At 37.6% G+C, this 15,000-nt stretch overlaps 1 protein-coding gene across 1 annotated transcript in view; it reads left to right on the top strand.

The window, feature by feature from the left end:
* Positions 1 to 15,000, top strand: part of LOC136849442 (uncharacterized) — a 32,000-nt gene that overhangs the window by 15,564 nt on the left and 1,436 nt on the right. Inside the window, exon 3 of the mRNA XM_067122793.1 lies at positions 13,211 to 13,303. Coding sequence (XP_066978894.1) covers positions 13,211 to 13,303 — 93 coding nt within the window. The remainder of the gene's footprint in view (positions 1 to 13,210; positions 13,304 to 15,000) is intronic.

Below are 15,000 nucleotides of genomic sequence, written 5' to 3' on the forward strand. Positions count from 1 at the left end.
AGAGAGAGAGAGAGAGAGAGAGAGAGAGAGAGAGAGAGAGAGAGAGAGAGAGAGAATTATTTTTATACCAATCAAAGAGAGAGAGAGAGAGAGAGAGAGAGAGAGAGAGAGAGAGAGAGAGAGAGAGAGAGAGAAGAGAAAGAGAGATTTTTATACCAATCAAACAGAGAGAGAGAGAGAGAGAGAGAGAGAGAGATGATTTTTATACCAATCAAACAGAGAGAGAGAGAGAGAGAGAGAGAGAAATGGCTTTTATACCAATCAAAGAGAGAGAGAGAGAGAGAGAGAGAGAGAGAGAGAGAGAGAGAGAGAGAGAGATTATTTCTCATATCAGTTAAGAGAGATATAGAGAAAAAGAGAAAGAGAGAAAGAGAGAGAATTATTTCTCATATCAGTGAAGAGAGAGAGAGAGAGAGAGAGAGAGAGAGAGAGAGAGAGAAATGATTTTTATACCACTCAAAAGAGAGAGAGAGAGACAGACAGGCAGTCAGAATTATTTTTATACCAATCAAGAGAGAGAGAGAGAGAGAGAGAGAGAGAGAGAATTATTTTTCATAATCTCTCCCCCTCTCTCTCTCCCTCCCTCTCTCTCTCTCTCTCTATGACATATTCTGTCTGTCTGTCTGCTTCTTTTATTCCAACATGTTCTCTCTCTCTCTCTCTCTCTCTCTCTCTCTCTCTCTCTCTCTCTCTCTCTCTCATTCATTCTGCCCAATCGTCCTTTACGGGCCGTTACGAACAAAATGCTCCCCAGTGCATTATCATTATCCTTATCGCTTCGATAAATTCCTCTTATTTCTCCGCTCGTCATCTGGAGCAATTTCAGGTAAAGCCCAGAGGCTTGAGTCAGCCTTGGGATAATGCCGAAAGTGTGCGCTCGCGCATGCACGCATGCAAGCGCTCCACCTCTCAATCAAAAGCCTGCTTGCTTATTTCTTGCATGCGATGGGGTCGAAAGTCATGGTGTACTGTTTTTTGACATTTAGCTCGATGCCTTTAGGGGCGGGCGGGTGGTGAGAGAGAGAGAGAGAGAGAGAGAGAGAGAGAGAGAGAGAGAGAGAGAGAGAAGAGAGAGAGGAGAGGGATGTTAGAATGAAAGAAAAATGAGAGAGAGAGAGAGAGAGAGAGAGAGAGAGAGAGAGAGAGAGAGAGAGAGAGAGAGAGAGAGAGAGAGAGAGAGAGAGAGAGAGAGAGAGAGAGAGGAGGGCGAAGGAACATGTTAGAATGAGAGAAAAATATGGAGAGAGAGAGAGAGAGAGAGAGAGAGAGAGAGAGAGAGAGAGAGAGAGAGGAGACATGTTAGAATGAGAGAAAAAATATGGAGAGAGAGAGAGAGAGAGAGAGAGAGAGAGAGAGAGAGAGAGAGAGAAGAAGAACATGTTAGAAAATATGAGATGGAGGAGATGAGAGAGAGAGAGAGAGAGAGAGAGAGAGAGAGAGAGAGAGAGAGAAAGAGCCTCAAGGCCGATCTGCATGAAGGAGTAAACCTGAAATACGCAAACTTCCTTCAGATCAAAATGGCTGCTTCTTCTTCTTCCTTGAATTCTTCACAGGACTCTCTGAGAAGCTGCTGTGCCTTCGATGACCTAACCCCTCTGATCTTAGCGTGCTACTAATGACCTCTGGACTTCTGATGGAACGTACATCAATGGGGTACTTGTGTCCAAATGCCCTGATTTTCTGAGGGCATTTAAGAATGCTCTTACAAATACGAAGATGTCATTAGCAGTTTCTATTTTCAATTTTATAAGTTTAAGGCTTATAAGTATTCTAACAAGGTATTTAAGTATTTATGGACTGAACGACTGCCTTGTTAATACTTTTTTAGAGCCATGATTCTCCTTTTTTGACTTCCAGTTCAAAATACTAACAGAAAAATACATAATTGTATGACACAGGTCAGCCATATCCCCCTCAAGGTTCTACTTGCAGCTTCGAAGTCCAGACCTATAGTGCCAAAGCGTCTGCTTTTGAGGAGTCATAATTCTCCTTTTTTAACTTCCAGTTCAAAATACTAACAGCAAAATACATAATTGTATGAGACAGGCCATACCATACCCCTCAAGGTGCCACTTGCAACTTCGAAGTCTAGACCTATAGGGGAAAAAAATGACTTTAAACCCCTAGTCATAATCCCCACGCCATATGCCAGAAAGCGTTCTAGTCATTGCCGTAAATCAACACGAGTGTTCCTTATCCCTCTCAGCCACGCCCCAAGATCCAACTCCTGCCGAGTAATTACTTGAACGGCACCCGGCTAGAACTCTAAAAAGTTCATATTATCGGTCTATTAAGACAACATCGACGGGAGGCAGTCGACTCGTATCGCTAGGCTGAAGGGCGTGCCGCCTGGGCTTAGGATAAGAGTCTAACCTTCTGGGGATGGGTGGAGGGGGTGTCTCACGTTCCTCCAGGGGCCTAGGCAGGCTCCTGAAGCATCTTTTCATCCCCCGGAGGGCCAATCATCTCCCAAACGTCTCTCAATCGTCTCCCAAAGTTGCTCCAAAGATCATTGGCATTATTGGGGCACTTGTGAGAGGCGAAGATGCTGACTTACTGGATGGCAGACCGTAATTCTCTGGTGAGTGGGAGATTAGATGAAAGGAGAAAGACCTGATAACAGCAGAGAGAGAGAGAGAGAGAGAGAGAGAGAGAGAGAGAGAGAGAGAGAGAGAGAGAGAGAGAGAGAGAGTCCATAACCTCATTTTAGTAAAATGAATGTTAGATCATTATTAGAGAAATGCAACCATAATTTTTAGTGGGGCTTCAGATGTCACACTGGTGAAATGTATTTACTGAGATTATTATTATTATTATTATTATTATTATTATTATTATTATTATTATTATTATTATTATTATTATTATTATTTTTCATGTCCAAGTTATAGTAATTTTTATATGGCTTAAGCCGAAACAAAAGAGATATATTACAAAATAAAAAAATTTTCGAGTTACCAAATAGGTCGTTATTTTTTCATACTAAAAAATTTTTAAGAAACTTGAAAAGGAAACTATTAAATGTGAATAACCAACCAATTTTAAATTTAAAGCAAATATATAAAATAGTTTGAAAATTAAACTCTTAAAGAAAGGGTTTCAATTTAAATTATATATATAAAAAATTTAGTCTGAAAAATAATCTCTAAAGATTCCTGAGTTGTGGATAAAAAAGGGGATTTGGTCAGTAAATTACAAAAACATTCTCTACATATTTTCTCTCTGTCACATCATTCCAGAACACAATGAACAATAAACAAACAAAAAAACAAACACAGAAATCTGAGTCTGTAAAAAGAATAAAAAAACTCGTTGGCATCTGCCTCTCCCGTAAAATGACTAGTTGGAATCTGACGCGTCTTTTTAAAAAAACGGACTAGTTGGCACCAGCGCCGGCATACCTAAGGACCATGTTCCTGGCGCCCTCACTGTTTTAACACTTGTCAAAGTGTTTACTGGGCGCCCCTCGGGAACTCCCGCGGGAGGGGGAAGGGGGTGAATTGTGTCCTAAGGCTTTTCCCCTTCCAAATGAGATGGCCAGGAGTTGTTAGAATGGCATTTCCTTATTTTTTTATTTATTGTGCTAACATATTTTTTGTTTAGGTAAACATGTTCATTTAAATGCCATTTAGTTTATTAGCTTCTGACCAAGCAATGGTACTCTTTTTATATATCAGTCTTCTTTTTATATTATAATAACTCTCAGCAACTTGTGGGATGACGCTGCTAGCCCCATGCCCTTCTCTACTCTGGTTGCAATTTACCAAAGTCGAATACCTATCAGGTATCTAAATCACTGCTTAGGTTGTGTCCTGAGGGGTTCTTTGAGGCTAAATGGAACATATGTGAAGCGTTCAGGTAAACATGTACATGGATATATATATATATATATATATATATATATATATATATATATATATATATATATATATATATATATATATATATATATACATTTATATAAATTTATATATATTTATATATATATGTGTGTGTGTGTGTATGTGTGTGCGCTACACTACTACTGTTTATCAGTAAAATCTGAGTTCAAAAACAAAAAATAAATAAAAAAATTATATTATGAAAAAATTGCCTCCAAAATAAATCCGAAACGAATATAAGAAAATGAAGTAAATGCTACCTGGCCAAAAAAAGAAGATAAAGAAGACAAGAAGAAGAAGAAGAAAAAGAAGAGGAGGAGGAGGAGGAGGAAGTAGAAAGGGATGATCACCCATTCACCTGTTGTCACCTGACGGGTCAAACGAACTCAACACTTGATCACAAGAGATTAGGTTTTGCGTTGTTTGGCAACACTTTTTAAACCTATCACAACACAACAAGGGTTCTCTCTTTATTCACCTTCTTCTTCTCCTCCTTCTTCTTCCTTTCTTCATCAAGTTTTCTCTGCCCATTCTTTTGGAAACGACAGCGAGGGACGAGGGAACTTCCGGTCGATCTTTATATTGTGTTTGGAGATGATAATTTTATGAGAACTGTTTCGTCTGTGTCATATTATTCTGAATGTGGTTTTCCTCAAAGAAAGCATAAAATGATTTTTTGGAACAGTGATTATTATGATGATAATAAAACGGTTTTTAATGACTGGTAGGAATAAAACGGTTTTTAGTGACTGGTAGGAATAAAACGGTTTTAATGATTGATATTATTAGAATGGTTTTAGAACGGGTTTTAATGGTTAGCAGTAATAAAATGGTTTTTAATTATTTGTAGTAACAAAACGGCTTTCAGTCGCTGGTAGTAATAAAATGGTTTTTAATTATTGGTAATAATAAAACGGTTTTTAACTATTGGTGCTAATAAAACAGTTTTTGATTATTGGTGGTAATAAAACAGTTTTTAATTATTGGTGGTATTAAAACAGTTTTTAATTATTGGTGGTAATAAAACAGTTTTTAATTATTGGTGGTAATAAAAGGGTTTTTAATCACTGGCCCTGTACAAATACAGAATGCCAATACGACAGAAAATTGCCATATTCATTAGTGGGATGAAAATAAGATTTAACTGAATAAAAGAAAAAAAGTTCAGTAATAAACCGGTTTTTAATTACTGGTAGAAATAAAATAGTCTTTGATTGTTGGTAGTAATAAAACAGAATATAATTATAGTTTATAAAATTGAACAGCTTATTAAACATGACAATGAATTCCTTTATATAGAGTCTATATTACGGAGTTCACAAAATCATGGACATTGAACAATTCAATATTGACATCATCATCAATTTCACTATGAAATCACCATAAACACTAGACATGAATTACCACAAATTTCACTATCATATCATCATAAGTAATGAACATGAAATCACCAGCAGCTTCACTATCAAATCACTATAAATATTAAACATAAAATCACTATAAATTTCACTATCAAATCACCATAAATACTGAACATCAAATCACTATCAGTTTCACTATAAATCACCATAAATATTAAACATCAAAACACCATAAAATTCACTATCAAATCACCATAAAATTCACTATCAAATCACCATAAATACTGAACATCAAATCACTATCAATTTCACTATCAGTTCACCATACTTACTGAACATCAGATCACCATCAGGTTCACTATCAAATCACCATAAATACATCGCCATCAGTTGCATTATCAATTCACCATTAATGCTGAACATCATATCACCATAAATTTCACTATCAAATAACCATAAATATTAAACATGAAGTCACTATAACTTCACTATCAAATCACCATAAGTATTGAACATCAAATACCATGAGTTTCACGATCGAAATCACTGTGAAACTTCAAATTCACAAAACATCCAACGTCACTAGCAAATCACCATCACCACCTTAATGAGCTAAACCGAACATCACCATCACGGCCTCAAAAAACGAAAATACCACCAGACTTAAAAAAAAAACACCCAAACAACATCAGAACATCCCAACATCATCACCATAAAAACTCAATCACTATCAAATCACCATCATCAACTTAACCAGCCAAACCGAACATCAAATAAAAAAAAAGCACCAATCATCGAAAAAAATCCCAACATAAAAAACATCCCAACATCAATAAAAGCCCTTTATAACATCATCATCATATCTTTCCCACAAGTCTTCCATATCAAGGGATTTTCAATTGGAAGGTAATCGTCCTGTTTTTAGGGGGCGGGGTGGGGACGTGGTGACGGAGCCACCATCCACCCATCGTCCAAAAAACCTCAGGAGGTAATGTGAGGTGGGACAGAGATTGTAGGGGTTGAGGGGTGGGTTAGGGGTGGGGGTTAAAGGGAGATGAAGATGAAGATGATGCTGAAGAGAGGGAAGTTTTCAAAAGGAGTTTTTTTTTTTTGAAAGGAGAATGTGGGAGATTATGAAAAGACGGGGCAGCATCAGATCGTGGGTATCGCGTGACATGCAAGAAGAAGAAGAAGGAGAAGGAGAAGAAGGAGAAGAAGAAGAAGAAGAAGAGGAAAAAGAAGAAGAAGAAAAAGAAGAAGAAGAAGAAGAAAAAGGAGAAGAAGAAGAAGAAGAAGAAGAAGAGGAAGAAGAAGAAGAAGGAGAAGAAGAAGAAGAAGAAGAAGAAGGAGAAGAAGAAGAAGAAGAAGAAGAAGAAGAAGGAGGAGGAGGAGGAGGAGGAGGAGGAGGAGGAGGAAGAGAAGAAAGGTAAAGAAGTACAAGAAGGAGAAGAAGAAGAATTAGAAGGAAAAGAAGAAGACGAAGAGAAGAATAAGAAAAAGGGAAAAAGAATGAGAAGAGAAGGAGAAAGAGGAAATGGTAAATACGAATAGGATACGATGAAGGAAGTAAGACTGAAAGAAGAAGAAGAAGAAGAAGAAGAAGAAGAAGAAGAAGAAGAAGAAGAAGAAAAGAAGAAGAAGATAAATATGAGTAGGACAGTGTGAAGGAAGTAAGGGCGAAGGAATACGAGGAGAAGGAATAAGACAGAAAGAACAGAAATGGGAGAACAAGAGGAGGTGGAAGAAAAAGAAGAAGACGATAAATAGGAATAGGATAGGATGAAGGAAGTAAGGACGAGGAAGACGAGGAAAAGGAAGAGGAGAGAAAGGAGAAGCACAGGAGGAAAACAGAAGGCGGAAGGGACAGACAGAGAACAAGAAATGAGGAATAAGAGGAATAAGAAGAGGAAGGATAAGAGGAATAAGAAGAGGAAGGATAAGAGGAATAAACATAAGGAGTAAAGAGGAAGGTTAGGGTGGAGAGAGGAATAGGAAGACAGAAAGGTAAGGTTAAGAGAGAGAGAGAGAGAGAGAGAGAGAGAGAGAGAGAGAGAGAGAGAGAGAGAGAGAGAATGAGAGAGAGAATAATAGATATTCAAGGAGGCTCGGGTTTGAAGTTGTGAAGGGATAATGGAGTGTAGGGGTGTGGGTAAGGGTATGGGGGTAGGGGTATGAGGGGGGGGGGTTCATTGTACATGGTATTCGTAATCCCCCCTTTCTCAGGTTCTACCGATGCTCTTTTATACATTTTTTTCTTTTCTATTCCTCGTTCGTAACGAACTTGGGACAACGATTCCGCAATTAATCTCTCGTCGAGGGTGAGACAGAAATACGAGAACTTGGGAGAGAGAGAGAGAGAGAGAGAGAGAGAGAGAGAGAGAGAGAGAGAGAGAGAGAAATGTTATATATATATATATATATATATATATATATATATATATATATATATATATATATATATATATATATATATATATATATATCATATATATATATATATATACATGTACATGCTTGCTTGCTTGAAGTCACAGAATTATACACTTAGATAGCTCATAACAAAAAATTAAAAGTAAAAAAAAAAAAACATAAAATATACAATTATTCATTACTCCAACGGAAAATGAACTCTCCCGCAATTACAGTATATAACTTTCCAATGCACAAACACACACACACACACAAACACACTCACAAAAAATAAAACTACAAATATGCAAGACATTTATGAAATCGGAGACCAAACTGCGAGTTTGCATCTCATTCTCTGGAGAGACAATTAAGACGAGAGACGGAGACAGAGAGAGCGATTATGAAGAGACTTGAATTCCTGACAAAAGAATATCAGGTCGCCAGAGCTCTGTGAAGATGATATGACCTTTCGCTTGATATTTAGCGTTTAATCTGACGTTTTTTTTAAGGATTACAGACGTCTGGCAACATTTTTCTTAGTTTTTTTTATGTATTATTTCTTACTATAGTTACGGGTCGACTTTGGGTAAGAGTGTCTGTGTTGGGACTTGACTTTGTTGGTATAAGGCCAGCTTGTCTAAAAAAACCTAAATTCACTAACCTTAAAATTTTTGTTATAAGCAGATTTTTATTTGTTTTGGAATTTTGCAATCCTGGTAGAATTTTGTCATGTTTCTATAAATATATATATATACTTTTATATATATATATATATATATATATATATATATATATATATATATATATATATATATATATATATATATATATATATACATACATGATATTAAAATATATTATACAACCCGACCATTAAAATCAAATCCGGTCAAAACTCGTTTCTACAGTTTAAGTTGTCAGAAAAATTGAACAAGACCTTTCAAAACAGATAATGACATCATAAGACTGCTTAAGATTTTGTTAAAAGTGTCACCCATAATTAAGCTGAAAGTTTCACTTGAAGTTATATCAAAAGTTTAACATGAGATTATAATTATATTGAAGATGTAGCCTGAGATTATATCAAAACTTTCACTCAAGATTTTATTAACCGTTTCAAATGGGATCTCATTGGAAGCATCAACCGAAATGTAATCTAAAGACACTCCTAAAATCTAGTCGAAAGCTTCACTCGAGACAGTTATGCTAGAAATATGCAAAAAAATTCCGTCGAAAGTAACCTAGTTACCATCCATCATTCACGCGTATCCAACGACATTTCTCGACATTTCTTTTCATCTCTTCCACATTTCCTCCTTAAACCAGTCCACTAATTGCCTAAAAAAACCCTGCAAGACTGTAGCCGAGGCTTTTAAGTCGCTATAACGACAATTGCAGCAAGAACCTGGCCAGAAAGAGTCGAGAGAAAGAGAGAAAGAGAAAGAGATCTGGAGAGAATTCCTGGCATCACTCGGAAGCTGCGGACAAACTGGTGAAGAATCTTCTAATCGTCTGGGTTATTCAGGGGGGGATCTCTCTCGCGTGTTTGTGTAAATGAGGCCGGACTCTGAAATGAAATTGCTCTGGCCGATGATTGAGAGAGAGAGAGAGAGAGAGAGAGTACTTAAGAAGAAGTTTACATAGGTGTGGACAAAATTTGAGAGATATAACACAAGGGGAGAGAGAGAGAGATAAGAATATTACTTCAAGGAGAGATAATAATAATAATAATAATAATAATAATAATAATAATAATAATAATAATAATAATAATAATAGATTCAATGATTAATCAGCAAAGAATCACTATCCAAACAAACCCGAGAGAGAGAGAGAGAGAGAGAGAGAGAGAGAGAGAGAGAGAGAGAGAGAGAGAGAGAGAGAGAGATACTTAAGAATTTAACATCAAGGATAATAATAATAATAATAATAATAATAATAATAATAATAATAATAATAATAATAATAATAATAGGTACAATGATTAATTAGCAAAGAATCATTATCTAGACAAACGAGAGAGAGAGAGAGAGAGAGAGAGAGAGAGAGAGAGAGAGAGAGAGAGAGAGAGAGATTAAGACTTAAGTTTCTCAACAAATCTTTGGGGGGATACCGTTGCAAACCCCATGCTCATTTGTCCACCCTGCTTGCGATCCATCACATTCGACCAACCATCAGGTACACCGTTCGCTTATTAATTAGACCAAATGAATTTTTTTAACGGAGGTCAGGTATCTGCCCAATCTCGCCCGGGACTCGAACCTGGGTCCTGGGTCCTTTATGTGGGCGGATTAGAATCCTACCAATTACACTTGTGTGTGTGTGTGTGTACTTACATATGTATACATACATATATACAGGCATACACAGGCATACAGCGAAATCCACTGTACTTCCCACTTCGGTAAGTTCACTGACCGTATGGGGGCATATTAAATACACCTCGGGATCCCCAATTTTGGGCACCAGGGCATTTTTACGGCGACCCTCTGCCAAATACGGAAGGACTTGGAGGATGCCCACTCGAAGTTCAGGGTGATATATAATGGCGACGAGGACGCAGCCTGATTTCTTGTTTGTTGTCTGGGAAGAAGAAGAAGAAGAAGAAGAAGAAGAAGAGGAAAAAGAAGAAGAAGAAGAAGAAGAAGAAGAAGAAGAAGAAGAAGAAGAGGAGGAGGAGGAGAAGGAGGAAGAGGAGGAAGAAGAAGAAGAATGAGAAGAAAGACAAGATGAAGAAGAAGAACAAGAATGAGAAGAGGAGGAGGAAGAAGAAGAATGAGAGGAAGAAGAAGAAGGAGAAGAAGAAGAAGAAGAAGAATAAGAAGTAGAAGAAGAAGAAGAAGAAGAAGTAGTAGAAGAAGAAGAAAAAGAAGAAGAAGAATGAGAAGAAGAAGAACAAGAAGAAGAAGAAGTAGAAGAAGAAGAACAACAAGAAGAAGAAGAATGAGAAGAAGAAGAACAACAAGAACAAGAATGAGAAGAGGAGGAGGAAGAAGAAGAATGAGAAGAAGAGGAGGAAGAAGAAGAATGAGAAGAGGAGGAGGAGGAGGAGGAGGAAGAAGAAGAATGAGAAGAGGAGGAGGAGGAGGAAGAAGAAAAAGAATGAGAAGAGGAGGAGGAGGAGGAAGAAGAAGAAGAATGAGAAGAAGAGGAGGAAGAAGAAGAATGAGAAGAAGAAGAAGAAGAAGAAGAAGAAGAAGAAGAAGAAGAAGAAGAAGAAGAAGAAGAAGAAGAAGCCGGATTCTCTCTCTGAAAGAAAATGATCGACCTTTGGGAAGATTAAGAAAAGCGATTGAAGTCGGGAAGATTAAAAAGCATAAAAGATCTTTTGGAAGATTAGAGTGACTGAAGTAGGGAAGATTATCCAGAACGGTTGATCTTGGGGAAGATTAAAAAGAATGATCGATCTTTGGGAAGATGAATTAGAATGGCTGAGGTTTGGAATGATTGAGAAAAGGGATTGAAATCGGGAAGATTATTTGGAATGATCGATCTTTGGGAAGATTAAAAAGAATGATCGATCTTTGGGAAGATAAAAAAGTATGATCGATCTTCGGGAAGATCAATTAGAATAATCGATCTTTGAAGAAGATTAAAAAAAGTGGTCGAGATCGGGAAGAATTATCTTTGAGATTTTACTTTTAAGATAATTTTTGCTGCAAAAAGAGAATTTCTGATCCTGGAAGGTATTTGAAAGAAGATATAGAATGTAATATAGAATTTAGGCCAAGTGCTGGAACCTACGAGGTCACTCAGCGCTGAAAGGGAAACAAGAGTAAAAAGGTTTGAAAGGTGTAATGTTAGGAGACGGTTGTGGAAAGTAAGAGGGGAAGAGAGAATAAGAACGGAGGTACAGTAAAAGGAATGGAAAGAGTTGCAGCTAGGGGTTGAAGGCACGCTGCAAAGAACCTTAAGGAAGAGAGAGAGAGAGAGAGAGAGAGAGAGAGAGAGAGAGAGAGAGAGAGAGAGAGAGAGAGAGAGAGAGAGAGTTCCTTTTGCAAAAGGTGAGAGAACACCAGACTTGGTATAGTTTTTCCTCCTCCTCCTCCTCCTCCTTCACCTCCTCCTCCTCCTCATTCTTCTTCTTCTACTTCCTACTTCCTTCTTCACTACCTCCTCCTCCTCCTTCTTCTTCTTCTTCCTCCCACTCTTCTTCTTCTTCTTCTTCTTCTTCTTAATGGATCTCGAGGAAGCTGCTACCCCAGTTTTTACCCAAAGCACCTCCTCTGACGAAGCATTTGATATAGCCACCGTCTCGCTAATAATTTTCACGGTCGAGTGAATTCGCTCCAAACGACCCTTTTGTCTTCATTTCGTTTAGAAATGAGGCCGCCGGGAGTGGCAACTCCATGACTGGAAAGTGGGGAGAGAGAGAGAGAGAGAGAGAGAGAGAGAGAGAGAGAGAGAGAGAGAGAGAGAGAGAGAGAGAATTTAGTTTTCATACCAATCAAGAGAGAGAGAGAGAGAGAGAAATTAGTTTTCATACGAATCAAGAGAGAGAGAGAGAGAGAGAGAGAGAGAGAGAGAGAGAGAGAGAGAGAGAGAGAGAGAGAAATTATTTTTCATATCAGTCAAGAGACAGAGAGAGAAAAAAGATTGTATAGAGAGAGAGAGAGAGAGAGAGAGAGAGAGAGAGAGAGAGAGAGAGAGAGAGAGAGAGAGAGAGAGAGATTTTTTCATATCAGTCAAGAGATAGGAGAAAAAGATTGTAGGAGAGAGAGAGAGAGAGAGAGAGAGAGAGAGAGAGAGAGAGAGAGAGAGAGAGAGAGAGAGAGAGCACCTGCCAAAGATTATCATCACTGCAAACATCCGAAATATCCAGATCTCTTCAAAAACGATAAAAATCTCTCAGAATCATTTTGTTTACATCAAATCGCTTCTCCGTGGCAAAGCCCGCAGACTATTAACGACCAACAGCCGGGAGATAATGAAAGAATAGCATCGATACCAATCTTGGGAGACCTCATTCCTGGAAGACCTCATTCTTTGGAGATCTCATTCTTGGGAGATCTCATTCTTAGGAGATCTCATTCTTGGGAGACATTGTTGAAAGACCTCATTTTTGAAAGACTCTCATTTTTGAAAGACATTCTCAAAAGACCTCATTCTCGAAAAAGACCTCATTCTCGAAAGACCTCATTCTCGAAAGACCTCATTCTCCAAAGACCTCATTCTCGAAAGACCTCATTCTCCAAAGACCTCATTCTCATAAAGACCTCATTCTTGACATAGATCGAATGAAAACTATATAGAGTCTTAATCGTCAGCCTTAAGAACTATCAAGAGTCTTAAGAAGTCTAAGACCTCATTCTTAACAAGTGTAAGACCTCATTCTCGAAAGACCTCATTCTCGAAAGACCTCATTCTCGAAAGACCTCATTCCTGCCACAGGGCAATGCAATGATACGCTTTTAATCGGAGCCCCCAAAACAATCAAGAGTCTAAACTAGTCTAGAGGAACTTCCATTGCCCAAAATCTCACGAGATTAGGAACCGGTTCCTTATTTACCCGGTGAAATGAGGTAACTTTTTTTTTCTTTCTTTTTTTGCTTCCAGCCGACAGGTCGAGCTCACAGCAGAGGTCCCAGGGCCAGGGACGTCGATAAATTTTGGGAATTCGACCGTCAGTGGAAGCAGTGTTCTGAGAAAGTACTTTCTAGGAAGATTCTAGTCTGTCTCTTTCTCTGTGTTATATTTAATTTCTTTGTGAAACTGGCACAACAAGAATTCTAGACTGATTTCTCTCTCTCTCTCTCTCTCTCTCTCTCTCTCTCTCTCTCTCTCTCTCTCTAATTGTCTGAAAAATAAAAAAGCAAAAATATGAAAAATATTAGCATAAATGTTTCTCCATGCATTTACTTACTATACAAACTAAACTGAAAGTGAAACACTCTCTCTCTCTCTCTCTCTCTCTCTCTCTCTCTCTCTCTCTCTCTCTCTCTCTCTCTCTCATGCTACTTCCCAAAAAAATACCAGAGCCTCTAAAAAGACAAAAGAAAACAAGAAAAAAATGCGCCGAGGTTTCTTCGGCGCAATCGAGTTCTCTGTACAGCGTATAATCAAGGCCACCGAAAATAGATCTATCTTTCGGTAGTCTAAGTATAATGCTGTATGAGCCACGGCCCATGAAACTTTAACCACAGCTCGGTGGTGGCCTGGCCTATATCGTTGCCAGAAACACGATCATGGCTAACTTCAACCTTAAATAAAATAAAAACTACAGAGGCTAGAGGGCTGCAATTTGTTACGTTCGATGACTGGAGGGTGGATGATCAACATACCAATTTGCAGCCCTCTAGCCTCAGTAGCTTTTAAGATCTGAGGCCGGACAGAATAATGAATATAGTGCGGACGGACAGACAAAGCCGGCACAATAGTTTTCTTTTACAAGAGAACTAAAAAAGAAAGAGAAAAAGAGAGAGACTTCGTTAATCTTGTCGCAATTCGGGTAAACCAGAGATACGGCGATATTGGGGCAGATCTGCGCAAAAGATAGCGTTTATGGGGGACCGGGAGGAATGTTGATTCGAATTTTTGGATGCCCCAGAGATGGACCACTCCCTTTATTTGCCCTCGGGGTGTAGTAGCTGCTATCAAACGTTCTCTCTCTCTCTCTCTCTCTCTCTCTTTATGTATAAACACAACCATGCACACCAATATATAAATATATAATTATACACAAATATGTGTATATATAAAAATGAATATAAATATAAGTATAAATATATAAATATATAAATACATAATTATGTAATTTATATAAATATATAATTACATAATTATATAAATATATAAATATATAATTATATAAATATATATAAATATATATATATAATATATATATATATATATATATATATATATATATATATATATATATATATATATATATATATATATATATATATATATATAATACTGTTAAATATAAAGTGCAATCAACACAAAAATTACCTTTTCATTCATTGCACAAAAAGGGCCTCGTTGCTTCCAACCAAGTTACCCCAAGACTTAACAAGACAAAGAGAATAACGGGAAACCCTTTAAACCAAGTGAATTACAAAAAAAAAAAATATATATATCTTCAATGTGTATCAAATGCCCGGAGGGCATATCTCTGGCATGGTTTGAAGCCCACACCTTTACCCAAGTCCCAAAGAAGAGCTCTACCCGACGTACCAAGTCTGACCTATGCCCGATCTAATTGATAACGTTTGCAGTGCATAATTGCAAGTTCATCTAAGCCTGCAAGACGAACTTGCAGTGCGCCGTTGCAAGTTCATCTCAGCCTGCAAGACGAACTTGCAGGGCACCATTGCAAATTCATCAGCCTGCAACATGAACTT

This window comes from Macrobrachium rosenbergii, chromosome 21, assembly GCF_040412425.1.
Source record: "Macrobrachium rosenbergii isolate ZJJX-2024 chromosome 21, ASM4041242v1, whole genome shotgun sequence".
Taxonomy (NCBI): Eukaryota; Metazoa; Arthropoda; class Malacostraca; order Decapoda; family Palaemonidae; genus Macrobrachium; species Macrobrachium rosenbergii.